General features: G+C 33.2%; 1 protein-coding gene and 1 long non-coding RNA gene across 2 annotated transcripts; both read left to right on the top strand.

The window, feature by feature from the left end:
• The first annotated feature begins 358 nt into the window (after positions 1-358).
• LOC147504022 (adenosine/AMP deaminase family protein) lies at positions 359-3,827 on the top strand. Its single transcript, XM_086557128.1, has 11 exons — positions 359-673; positions 779-849; positions 1,310-1,401; positions 1,516-1,575; positions 2,281-2,508; positions 2,616-2,692; positions 2,790-2,859; positions 2,986-3,099; positions 3,217-3,283; positions 3,403-3,507; positions 3,592-3,827. The coding sequence occupies exons 1-11, from the start codon at positions 597-599 to the stop codon at positions 3,723-3,725; spliced, it is 1,095 nt and encodes a 364-aa protein (XP_086413254.1). The 5' UTR covers positions 359-596; the 3' UTR covers positions 3,726-3,827.
• Positions 3,828-7,527: 3,700 nt separating this feature from the next.
• On the top strand, positions 7,528-9,934 carry LOC147504021 (uncharacterized). Its single transcript, XR_015220328.1, has 2 exons — positions 7,528-7,678; positions 9,619-9,934. It is a non-coding gene; the product is annotated as an uncharacterized LOC147504021 (long non-coding RNA).
• The last annotated feature ends 3,120 nt before the right edge of the window (positions 9,935-13,054 follow it).

Genomic DNA, 13,054 nt, shown 5'->3' with positions numbered 1-13,054 from the left:
GTGCGAGACAAAGAAGATTAAACAGGACACATCAAGAGGGATTCCAAATCTTTTTATGCACATGCTACGACTTTACTATATAGCTTTGCATTTTCTGATACATGTACCTATGCAAAGTAAAGACGTAGCCACATGATTTAAAGAGGTAACGACAACAAAACATCCAGTGATTTAGGAGTTAGGCCACACCCATATCCCAACTCCTTTTTCTTTTAATAGCCTTTCTTTGGAACCAAATTTTGTCATGGCACAAATTCTGCTATCTATCATGCCAACCATAGTGCACACACAGCTAGAGTGGTACGAGTGTTGAAAATGACTATAGCTCTCTGGAAGAGGTCCCATGGCTTTGTTCCTAAGGGGCCCACCTAGGACCTCCCAATGGAAATGAAGTTAACGTTTGCAAGGAAGACTTGAGCGGATGAGCTGCTGATTGATATAATGATATTTACTCTCTGAGAAAGAAAGAAAACAACTGGTGTGTTGACTAAAATGATGACTTGTTCAACTGAACTACGTACTCAACACGTGAATATTTAACTAGAGCCTATGAATAAATAAAATAAACACTCCCAATCTTCCATACACAAGTAGAGATGGAGTGGTGCCTGAAACAACCCAAGATAGAACTTCATGCCCACCTCAATGGCTCTATCAGACATTCCACATTGCTGTAAGCTTTACAATCTTCTTACTGTTTATTTCATGTACTTGTTGTCATTCTAGTTCTTGATGGCGTTTAATTAGCTGTGTTGTTTGGTTGTTTATTGTTTGCTAGTGAACTTGCTAAACAGCTGGGTGAAAAGGGTGTTGTGGATTTTGCTGCTGTTGAGCATGTAATCATGAAAAGTATGTCTACTACTCACTTTTTTTCTTTTTCTTTCAAAGCCCTAATTGAATTGTATAGTTTTGTTGAGAATAGGAGTACCAATTTGCTTTTGGATTTGCTATTTGGTCTCCTTTTTAGGATACAATTGGACCCACTGAGGCTTGAATGTTTGTCAATCTGCATAAAAAAAATCAATGTGATTGGAGATTGAATTGAAGAAAAAAAAAATGTTCAATATCAACTTGGAAACTAGCCCTTTCTAAAAGCCATTGTTAGTAAGAAAGGAAAGAAAATCTCGAGTTAAATGATTAGGACACCAAGAAGGTTGCTAAGGAATCTGGATATTGGGTTGGAATCCGACTTTCATAAGTTTAGTGCTTTGCACTTTTTGCCTTTCATTTGTTGTGAGATGAAAATGCGGAGGATAGATTTTTTTTATAACCCCTTTGAAGTAATGTTTTGTTTTATTTTGAAACACAGGTGACCGTTCACTAGATGAGTGTTTCAAGCTGTTTGACCTGATCCATGTAATTACTACCAATCACGACACTGTTACCAGAATCACCAAAGAAGTTAGTGCAATACTCATTTTTATGTTTACTTTTTTATTTATTTTATTTTCTCTTTTTTGGTTCACTAATTTACTGTCGTCACAATTATTTGTATGCTGTTCATCGTACAAACAGGTAATTGAGGATTTTGCTTCTGAGAATGTCGTTTATTTGGAGCTAAGAACCACTCCAAAGGTATGTAATGAGTTTAAAATTATGAGTTGTCAATATATGCACAAGACTGCATCTTGGTGCCCACAGAACAACCATGTAATCTAGTTTTTCTTGCTTCAAGGATCGATAAGGAACCCACTTGCTTAGAACTCTAGGACAAATCTGTGGAACTCGGTGCATCAGAACATAAATGCTGCTCTTCTTCCCCTTGTAGAAGTGCACATTAACATATATATATTGATCAGCAAGTTTAGACGCTACTACACAAACTTGGTCGTAGGAGAAAACTTGGCTGCAAGAGAGCCTCTTTCTTGTTTCCCACTCCTCTTTCAGGACTAAAACATAAAAGTAATGAATGTGATTCAGAGTTGGAGACAGAGACTTCTTTTGATGTCTTAATTTAGATGCCTTCTTTAAGTTTCATCCTTTTGTGGTGTTGTATACTTGTAGTGGTCCTTTTGGATCCCCCACTTTTTTTGAGTTAAACGATATCAAATAACTTAATTTCAGGATTATATAGTGTAGGAGTTTTGAATTGTATATATACCTATTATTTTCTGATGAGGTTCTACTATTTAAAAGAAGCAACTTTCATGTGCATCTAAGCTTACAAAAATGACTACTGGTAGCATTTAAAAGTGCAAAATACGATATTTAATTCTTTACCAGAACTCACTTATGACACATTCAGAATGATGGGAAAAATATATGATTTCATCTGTACAGGAAAATGAAGCAAAAGGAATGACAAAGGGATCCTACATGGAAGCAGTTATTAACGGCTTAAAGGCTATTAGTACTGTTGATGTCAGTTTCCTTCCTTCTTATTTGGACCAGAAAACCTCCAGTAAGACATTGTTTAGAAATGACAATGAAACCATGAGGAAACACATATTTGTTCGTCTTCTTCTCAGTATTGACCGTCGTGAGTCTACTGCAGCGGCAATGGAAACTGTATGTTGTAATGCTGTAGCCTTTTCATTTCTTAATGGTTGTTGAAGTTCCAATTTTTTAATCTAGATGTAAGATGGTGCAGCTAAGGTTGTCTTTTCTTTTGGAAGGTTCAATTAGCTTTGGGATTGAGGGATTCAGGGGTAGTTGGCATAGACTTTTCTGGCAATCCTGTCGTGGGAGAATGGTACTTCATGGCATTCAAGATTTTTGGAGTGTTCTATGCTGTATCTAATAGTTAGTTGATATGATATTCACCTTTTTCTTTTGTTTTTGTATTGCAGGGAGAAATTTTTGCCGCCGTTGCTATTTGCAAAGCAACAAGGTCTTCCCATAACTCTTCACTGTGCAGAGGTGTGTCGGGCTTTGTTCAGCATTAAATATCTTCTGAGGCATTTTTATACTGCTTGTGTTACATTCAGTGCTGAACTCGCAATCCGATTTTCTAACTGGTATATTTTTTCGACTTAGTACATGTAGGTACCAAATCGAAAGGAAGTCCAAGCAATGCTGGACTTTCTGCCCCAGAGGATTGGTCATGCTGTTTTTCTTGAAGAACAACAGTGGAAACAGTTGAAAACATCTAAGATTCCGGTTTGTCATTTGCATTGCAACCATCTTTGTTGTAGAGGATAACTTGTCAAATCTGTTAGACAATCTATCTCTCCCTTGTTCTTGCTTACAAGTTTATGTTGTTTCACCACTTTGTAGGTAGAGATATGTTTGACATCGAATGTGCGCACTGGACGTATGGCATCTATACAAGACCATCATTTTGGTTAGTTTTTCACATCAAGTGGAGGAAAAGAAGTCTTTGGCAATGTTTTTTTGACGCGTCTTTCTTTTTTCCTGAGAACTGATGTTTTATTATTTGAAACATATTCAATGACGGTGCAGCTGACCTATACAACTCAAAGCATCCTATAACCTTGTGCACTGATGACACTGGAGTTTTTTCTACCAGTCTAACTCATGAATACAGCCTTGCGGCTTCTGCATTTGGTATGGGATGTCTCCTGTGTTGTAAGTCTTGAATGCTGATTAGTTACTGAACTGATGATGCCTATTTGTATGTGAAATGTGAAGGTCTTGGCGAGAAGGAATTGTTTCAGCTAGGGAGGAATTCAATCAAGTATATCTTTGCAGACGATGTGGTGAAGAAGTCTCTGACACAGATGTTTGATTCTGCTGATGAAGCTCACGGAATAAATCACAAGTGATGGAAGTAAAATTATTGACTAGTTTAAGAAGTGAAATTATTGTATTCAGACTGGAACTTATCCATTTTAATGAAAATTCTAGCTGATATCGATTATCCCAAACCCTGGAGCTTTACCTTGTTTGTTGTCGAGCATTCACATCACACTGGTGGCGGCAACAACAGGCAATCTGTTGAATCCTTCTCTAACAGAATGCATGAACCAACTCCTACAATTGCATTACCACCACCTGAACACCCTTTTAGTCTTGGGAACGCATGAACTGAACTTCATGGATCAGTTCCATATCTATGAGTGTACTGATATCAAAAAGTCTCCATTTAATGCAGATACACTGCAGTTCCCTTAACCCTAGAATCTAACTACTACCTAAGATACACAAACTATTTGATTATCTTTCAAAGAGCATGAACAAAAGTGGGGGCAAATTAAATCTTTACGTTGAGCGAAAAAGGTGGATTTTAAGGATACATTTTTTTTGAAATCACTCACAAACCCAATTTTCAGGTGAAAATAATCCGAAAATCTAATTTTCAGGGGAAAATAACCCTTAAGAACAAAATAGTCAGGATTTAAAATTAATGTTTTCCAATTTTACCTTTTCTATCGTTTTGGTTTTTCTCATGTATGAATAGTGTTTATTCATACCCCAAATAAGTGAACATACCTCATACATTATGTTGAGGTATAAACAGAGATCGTTCATAACTTATGTTGAGCTATAAACATTAATTATTGTTTATACTCCAATAGGTGTTCTTACTGATCATACATTATGTTGAGGTATGAACAGTGATTGTTCATATATACCCCAGATATGTATGAACAATAATTTTTTATACTCCAATAGGTGTTCTTACTAATTATACATTATGTTGAGGTATGAATAGTGATTGTTCATACCCAAAATGGATATAACAATGGTTGTTCATACTCCAATAGATGTTCTTACTGATCATACATTACTCCAATAGGTGTTTTGATTGTTCATAACTCATGTTGAGATATGAACAATAATTGTAGGTATGAACAATGATTGTTCCTACTCCAATAGGTATTCTCATTGATCATACATTATGTTGTGGTATCAACAAGGATTGTTCATAGCTCATGTTGAGGTATGAACAACGATTGTTCTTATTCATACTACATACGCTGGGTCCTTTTGGTTGGGTTGGGTTGTTTTTTTATTTCATGGCAGGGGTAAACTTGACTTTTTATCACCCTGGGCTGTTTTTAATTTTGTGTCAATGGTATAATTGTTGTAAAATCTACTCAGTCCTTGTGAGTGATTATAAAAAAAAAAATGTGGGTTTGAGAGCAATTTTTTCTCCTTTTTGTCCTTGAGAGTTACTCGATCTGTTTATTTAATATGCAAAATTATTTATTTTACAAATTTTAATATAATATGATTGTATTTCTTATGTTGATTATTAAATTATTGTATCAAATATTTGTATTTGACTTTTTGAAAATGAGGGAAAATAGTTTGTTTAGTTTGAAAAGGGTTTATTAGGAAATTTTTTAAGTTTTTAAATATGGTGCAGAGATTTTATTAATTTAGAAACTTTTTGAGCTAGAAGGAATATTTTCTTTATTATGGTGAGATAATATGGAAGAAAATGGGGGTAGAGATTTTGTAATTATTGAATACTATTTAGTTTTCTTAGATATAAAATATATGGTTTGCTTAGGAGAAAAAGAAAGAAAAAAAAAGAATGAGAGAAATAAAACAAAAGAAGATTAAAGAGAATAAGGCAAAGGAAGAAGGAAGAAGGAAGAAGGAAGAAGAAATAGAATATTTTTATTGTTTGGTGATATGAATTTTACGTGGAGTGGATTTCTTTTCTATGATTGTTCTTTCGATGACAACAATAATAGGTGAGTAGACCTCACTAACTGGTTGTTTTCAATTATTTGGTTGTTGATTTCTATTACGTTCAAATAATTAGAAAAAAAAGGAAAAAAAATGTATATATATTGCGTGTATTTTATATTGGTACTTAGAACACTAAATATTAGTGTTTGTATAATAGTTATGAAACAGTTGTTTTAAATATGATTTCATATTTATTTATATGAATCTATTTAATATTGCGTTGTAGTTATTAACGTTGAATAACGTAAAAAAGAGAAAATAATATAATTGAAATTGTACTAATGAGTACCTATTAATTTTGTGTTGTATTAAATATAATATTTATGTCTTTCAAAAAAAAAATATAATATTCACATTATGAAATAAATACCTTGTTGGTTGTTTTGTGCACATAAATACATGAATATGGATTTGATGTATAAATTAATGTAAGATATTGTGAATGGTATATTAATATGGGCAACGGCTTGATTTTGTTGTCTTGGAATTAATCAAATGTTTAAATGATATGATAAGAATCTTCAATAACCAACAAAATTTGCCTTGAGCACTAATTTGGCTTTACTATGTATAAATTGTGTTGCTGGCATTAAGTGCGTGAATATGTTTCTACGAAATTTTATGAATTCCGAACTGTAGTATATTGTTTTGGACTGTAGTGTTAATGTATGACACTGTAGCATTACTGTTCATTAACTAGCCATTTGGCCGAGCCCATGGCCAGACTTGCTACATAGATAGCTAATGACTCGTAAGCCTAAAGTCTATTTGAATAAATAATATATGTATATTGATAGCTAATGATCCATTTCATACTTTTTGTTTGAAGGGTTTATGATTTTCTAATTTTTTTTAAAGGTTTTATTTATATTTTTGGGTAATTATTGTCCTAAATAACAATTCTTATCACTCACCTATATAAACTATCTATCTATATAATAAAAATCAATGGTGTGGGGCCGCGGGGACTCCATCAAGTGGTTGTCATTGTCTTTTAGTAAGTTGTGACATGGCAGATCCAAGTGTTTGGAGAGTTTGTGTAATTTTGTTAAGTGTAACCAATACCATGAGATCTGTCTAAAAATCAACCAAAAGTCAACAATTGCGGCTGGGCTTATAAATTGTTGGGCTAGTCCATAAATTGTTAGGCCTCCAATTGATTTGGACTTATAGATAATGGGTAATTGGGATGGCTTTGCGGCTGGACTTATAAATTGAGTTGTTTCGTTGGTCTTGCGGCGAATATTTTGCACCTAAGATCGTTAATGCGCGCCGGCGAAGGCGATGAGTTGTCGAGGTGGTGCCTTGCGCCGAGAGTCTCATGGGCAGTAGACGCATACCATACCCTAGTTATAATAAAACAAAATGGGAAGACAAATGGTGGTGGAGATTTCATAAGGATTTGCGTTTGATGGAAGTAGATGACTGGCTCAGATCGTTTTAAAACCCCTTTTGATGAAAATTCTTAATAACATTTAAACGAATTAAATGTTTTTTAAATGAATTAAAGAAATGATTACATTTTAAATCCCAATAGTTTTCTTGCCATTAATACATTTTAAGCTCTCAAACTTCCACCTGATGTAATTAATTATCTTTGCTTATCTAATTAGTCCTCTAATCAAATCTGTTTGGTTTATGCCGTCTTGAGCCCGAAAATAACTATTTCTGCCATGTATCACGCGTGGGCCAAGACTGCAATTAAAGTTTTTTTTTTGGTTAACCAAGATTGCATTAAAAGTTTAAAACACCTTTAATTGCCCACTATAAATAAAAAACGGAAGGGAATGCAAAAGTCAAAATGGAAAGGCTTTAATTCACAAATAACAAAAGTCAAAATGGAAAGACTTTAATTCACAAATAACACCCTGGTATCTCTCTCCTCTTAACTCCTTAATTCCTCACCTTTATCTCTCTCACTCACCAGTCCACTTTGTCCGTCTATCTTCTCCAAGTTCTCTCCCACTCTCCTATCAGTTAATCTCATCTTTCATGATATTAACATTTTAATTGTTTTCAAATGTGCAGGATTTCTAGAGAACCCAAACCAAGTTAAGCCCTCAGGTTATTTCAGGTAACATTGAAAATCGTGTTAATTTCAAGTCTGAACTTTAGTTTGCATTGCGTTTCCAATTTTTTTATTAATATTTTTTTTTAATCTATATCAGTGTTAATCTCTATTTCCACCTTTCACTATGAATTTTCAGTTGTGACACATTAGATTTGCCTTTTCCATTTACAAATTATTCTTCCTAAACTAAAAAAAAAGGAGGAGCACGTCTTAAGAAGCATCTCTACATCGATATTAACTTATTGAGTCTACTACTATTTTTAAAGTTTGCCAGTATTGATTCAATATCTTTTCAGTTTGTTATATATACATTCCAATATTTCTATTTCAATGATATACGACTATAAATGTCTTCTATATGATGGCCACATTGGCCAAGATCTTTTCATAACTCAACTGATCGAGTATTGCTTTGTTATGTCTGTTGATGCATTTTATGGCAAAATTGGTGGTCCTCCCATATCCATAATCTCCACTTCTACCCGTTTAATTGTTTTTCATGGGCAACCATCTGATTTTTATATAGTTGTTGTTTTAATTTTTCAAAATAGATTCCTTAGCTTTATCCTTCTGTTATGATATGCTTTAATTAGTTAGTGAAGATAAAGGCCAGTTCAGATGGGTCAAAACTTTAATAGTGCTACAATTGTCTTTATTCCGAAATAAGTTAGGGATGCACAAGATGATGAATGGATTTGTCTTATTATAACCTAATTCTATTTTGTTTAGTTAGTTGAATTTTGATAGTATTAGTACTCAAGTCAAAAAGGAAAATCCAAGAACAAGAAGACAACTACCATCTTAACAAGTTGATGTTATAACAGTCACTAATGTGCCATCCACTCTTTTCAAATTGTCTTAATTTGAATATGGATGGAATATGTTGTTAGGTAAATGTTTTTAGCCAATTTGATAGGTTTAGTTAAATAGGATGAATAGTAGTTAAATAATTTGTGATTTGGCTAATTTATATAGTTAATAGTTATTACATTTGCAATATATGTATAGTTGATTGAGACGACGGGGTTTAGTTACAATATTAAGTTATTAATGAATTTAATAAATTGCATTTAGTTCATTATATTTTTCCACCATAACGTTGGCATACAAGTTGAGTCCTCTATCGGACGCAAGTAAGGGCTGATGTTTGATCCAGTGTATGTTTTCTCATTTTAACAATTTAAACATATTGGGATTTCAAAATGGATGAAGCATCAAACCAGATAAGCTCTTATTAACGAGATTTAAAAGCATGTCTTGTTCAAGTAATTGAGTCTTTTCTATATATTTCCAAAAATGTGCATTGTTTATGTTTCTTCAACGTGCCGTGGTAATTTCTCTGCTTCACTATTACTTTCCTAATAGCAATCCTAGACCAAGTCACACATCAATCATTCCATTTGTTTCACCTTTAGGAGTGTTAGGAGGTCTATGTTTGTGGAATAGTCCACACTTGCTTTTGTGTTTGGTTACTTGGTTATTCAAAGAAACGCTACTTGCATGATCAGATAAATTTTACTGTTTACCATTCAAAAACCAAATCAGGCCCATTCCCTTTGTATTGACTTGCTTAGGCACATTGAGGATTACCTTTTCTACTTGTGTCAATAGTCAATAGTCAATAGTCAAAGACTGACTAGATCAATCAACTAATTGTTGCTTCATTTCCATTGCAAGTATTAACTATAGATAGCTAGGTTTGGTTATGGAATTTGTAGAAGATATGATGTTATGCAAATTAGACATGATACCTATATTAGTTATTCATACTACAACTACACATTGTATTGTCATTGATGCAGGTTGTATTTCTTCTACTATGGTTTCATGCCAAACTTTTCAATCTATGTTACGTGTTTGTAGAGCTTTTGGAATTGACTTGGAAGTGTATCACAATACTAATGTTGTGAATGATATATTAAGAAGCATCTTATTTGATGCAGGACTAGAGGAGCTCATGGCATCTATCAATTACTAACAAGTGAGGTGGTATTGAATTTGGCACAAAAGCATCAACCAAGTAGATTTGTTTCATTTTCGGCGATAGATTGCAAATTGATATTTCAGTGCCATCAAGAGCAAGTCAGTGTTGTGGCAGACCTATTCCCACTAGAATTTTTAAGCTTATAAGTTTGTTTACAAAAGCCCTGTATAGGGTGGTTGTACATACATGAAGCTCATTTTCAAGGATGTATATACTTTAGCAACTAAAAATTGGAAATCTTTGTTAGGTCAATCTAATGGCATAGGCTTGTGACTTGGTGTGCATCTTACAAATATGTTTTATGACAATGAAAAAAAAAATACAAATATGTTGAACCCTATAAACATTTGATGGCAAATGATTTTGTATACTTTGTAGAGATTGATTAATGGATTTTAATCATTATATCCTACATTCCTACTCATAATAGGAAAACTTGAAACTTGATAGATATTTCATATATGCAATTAGATTTGCTTTTGTGGATTTATATTACTGGTATTGAAATTTATCTAATTTCTTTTTGGTTATAATCCATCGCTTATTTAGAACTTAGAAGGAACGTACTATTTGGCTATTTCCTACTCTTTTTGCTCACATACGCTTTTGAAGGTAATACTACTGATCTCTCTGTAGATTGCAGTCTTGAAATTTTATTACTTTAGCTACATGCCTACATCTTAGCTTCATTCTCACCATCATATCCATATTCACATGCATGCATACATACTAATTGTAGGGCCAATATAATTGTCCAAGTCTTCTTATCTTCGTCATTTTTTTAGAACTTTTTACAATAATTGTTTATTGGGCGAATCTTGATTCCAATTTCAGTATTTAATTAAGTTTGGTACTTGCAGCAGAGTCTTTCATTTTAATTTTAATTTTTATTTTAATTTTTTATTAATGATGCAATTATACAATCCCAATTCACTTGGCATGTTTTCTATTTTCTGATTTCTACAATTAAACAAGTTCAATGAATTCGATCACGTTTGGTAAATTTAATTTTTCATTTTCATTTCGTATTTTAATTTTGAATTCAGCTATTTCAGTTTGAATGAAATGGTGTAAACCTTATTTCAGGTTGCGAAATGGTTTTAGATTGCATCATTCAACTTGGATAGCTAATAAACTAATGCAGATTGTTTTGTGTTTTCTTCTTACGTATCTTTCGTAAAGACCATTATCGGAATCAAAGGTTTTCGTAAATTTTTTGTTTTCGTGGTGTTCTCGACTATTAATACTATAATATTGAGAACTGATGATGTAGTATGTGTGCTCTATCTTACTTCTATAAACCACAGGTCACCAAGGTGTTAAATATACTTGGTTTGCGAGTATATTGGAAGAAATGACAACTAAGTTTAGTTTTTTTGCTGCTTCAAATTCAATGGAGGTTGTACTAGCTAACACCAACCGACATGGATATCTTTTTGAGTGTATATGCAATGTTGGGTGCTTCAGTGAAAAACAAGAAAGGTTGGTGTTCTAGACACCCAACCTACCCCCTATCTCGAGTTGATATGCATTCAATTGATTTTTCTTTGTTCTGACATAGTTGTATGTCGTTTTGTATATTTCCAGACTCCAGGTGCAGGTGACACTTACAAAGAGTGTTGTGAAAGACTGTGTGGACTTGGTGTGTCAAGACCTCATTGGGCTTCCTAATTGACTTTTGAAATTAACAACTTGATATTAAAAGGTAAGTATGTTGGAAAGTGTTCCCATCTCAATTTCATATATTATCTGTTACTGATGCTTAATTTTGAGTTTTTCTTGGGTGAAAATGTTCCATTTATCAAAGAGAGGGTGTAACAGCCGAGACTTGTGCTCCAGTTCTATGTGAGCCAATGGACATCATCCCAGATCTGCAGTGGTGTTGAAGAAATACAAACTTTACATAATATTTTAGTCATACTTTTCTGTAAAAGAAGAGTTGTACATTTTAGTGGGGATAATTAACCTGTTAATAATGGTGGAATGACTTTGTAATGTTATTAATTTTGGGGTTGAATTTTCAGGGTTCCGGGTCAAAGCTTCAGTGGATATATCTAACAAAGGTTTTTCATGATAACTGACTTGAGAAGTAAACTCATGTGTTAGATGTTTTAGTCTATTTTTGTTGAAGCACTTGCTTGGTGAAGAGGCTTTGTTATCTTAATTACCAAAGAAAGTTAAGACAAGATGAATCTTCATAATTATTTTTATCCATAGTCAATTCAGGAATGCTTTGTATTTTGTATGTTTGCAACATTATTATGGCATGTAGTATTTTATTTTGAGTAAACATATTTGAAAACATGCAAAGAAAAGAACTGGTCCCACTAATTCAATATATCAATGAGGTTCAGGCTATGAAGAGAAAGCTGCAATTACTAGATTTTATATCATGAAAAGTAACTCTATGGGTGTGTTTGGCAACTAGGATTTTAGGGTAGAATTCAGAATATATTTTTGAAAATTAAGAATCACCCTGTTTGCCAACTTTTTCTACACTGGAATGAAAATCTCAAATCCCCAAAATCAAAGAATTGTAAGTTTCTATAGGGGCAGAAACTTGAGATTTACATATATTCAGGAATTTTAGCTACTTGACATTGTAAGTATTGGAATTATATTTTCAATTCCAATTCCATAGGAAAACTTCCAAACAGACCCTATAGTTCTTGCAGAATGATAGCCTTGAAAACAACTAAACAAGCTTCCTTTTATAGTCCTAATAAGGTTTTGCCTTAATCAAGTAGTTTATTCATATCTATTGTTTGGTTATGTGAGTGTGTCATTTTACTTGACAATATGGCTCACAGTGTGCTCAGACTACTCAATGTAATTTTATTTTGAAGATTAGAAGATTGTCTTGAAAATCAATATTTATTATATGTCCATCGCTCGAGAAAGCGGTGATTGTTTAACATTTTTTCCACGATAGATGTACTGGACAATGTTTCGTATGGTTGTATATGGAGTTATGAACAAGTTCATCAAAAAGTGTTGAAGGCATGGTAGAGACATAGTTTGTGATTTCGACGGAATTCTCGGAATGTACTAAAAAATTCGGAATTCCGGTTCAAGGGTAAAAAAATATGGAATTTCAGAATGTACTCGGAATATGGCGGAATAAGGGGCGGAATTCCGGTTTTTGGATTTGTCAGAATTTCGGATATTCGGAAATCTTGAACTATGGGTAGAGGACAACGTCCATGTCAATTTTTTCCTTAATAGACTTTCAATTGTTTTTGTCCATTTTTTCCCCCAGAAATTTATATATAAACTTTATAATAATAATGATTAGGTATAATTTACATACCCCAACTATCATTCATGTCCCATTACTCAAATTATTTTACACATATCAAATGTTCAGTTCATTACAATTTAGATTTGTAACCAAA

This window comes from Coptis chinensis, chromosome 4 (genome assembly GCF_015680905.1).
Source record: "Coptis chinensis isolate HL-2020 chromosome 4, ASM1568090v1, whole genome shotgun sequence".
Classification (NCBI taxonomy): domain Eukaryota; kingdom Viridiplantae; phylum Streptophyta; class Magnoliopsida; order Ranunculales; family Ranunculaceae; genus Coptis; species Coptis chinensis.
Note: the sequence above shows the minus strand (reverse complement) of the source record. Positions and strands in the feature narration are given on the sequence as shown.

Excerpts from the sequence above, each read along its gene's own strand:
- LOC147504022 (XM_086557128.1), top strand. The coding sequence starts at position 597 with ATGGAGTGGTGCCTGAAACAACCCAAGATAGAACTTCATGCCCACCTC. Across the intron at positions 2,509-2,615 it reads CTGCAGCGGCAATGGAAACT|GTTCAATTAGCTTTGGGATT; the intron begins GTATGTTGTAAT and ends TTCTTTTGGAAG. Across the intron at positions 2,693-2,789 it reads AATCCTGTCGTGGGAGAATG|GGAGAAATTTTTGCCGCCGT; the intron begins GTACTTCATGGC and ends TTTGTATTGCAG.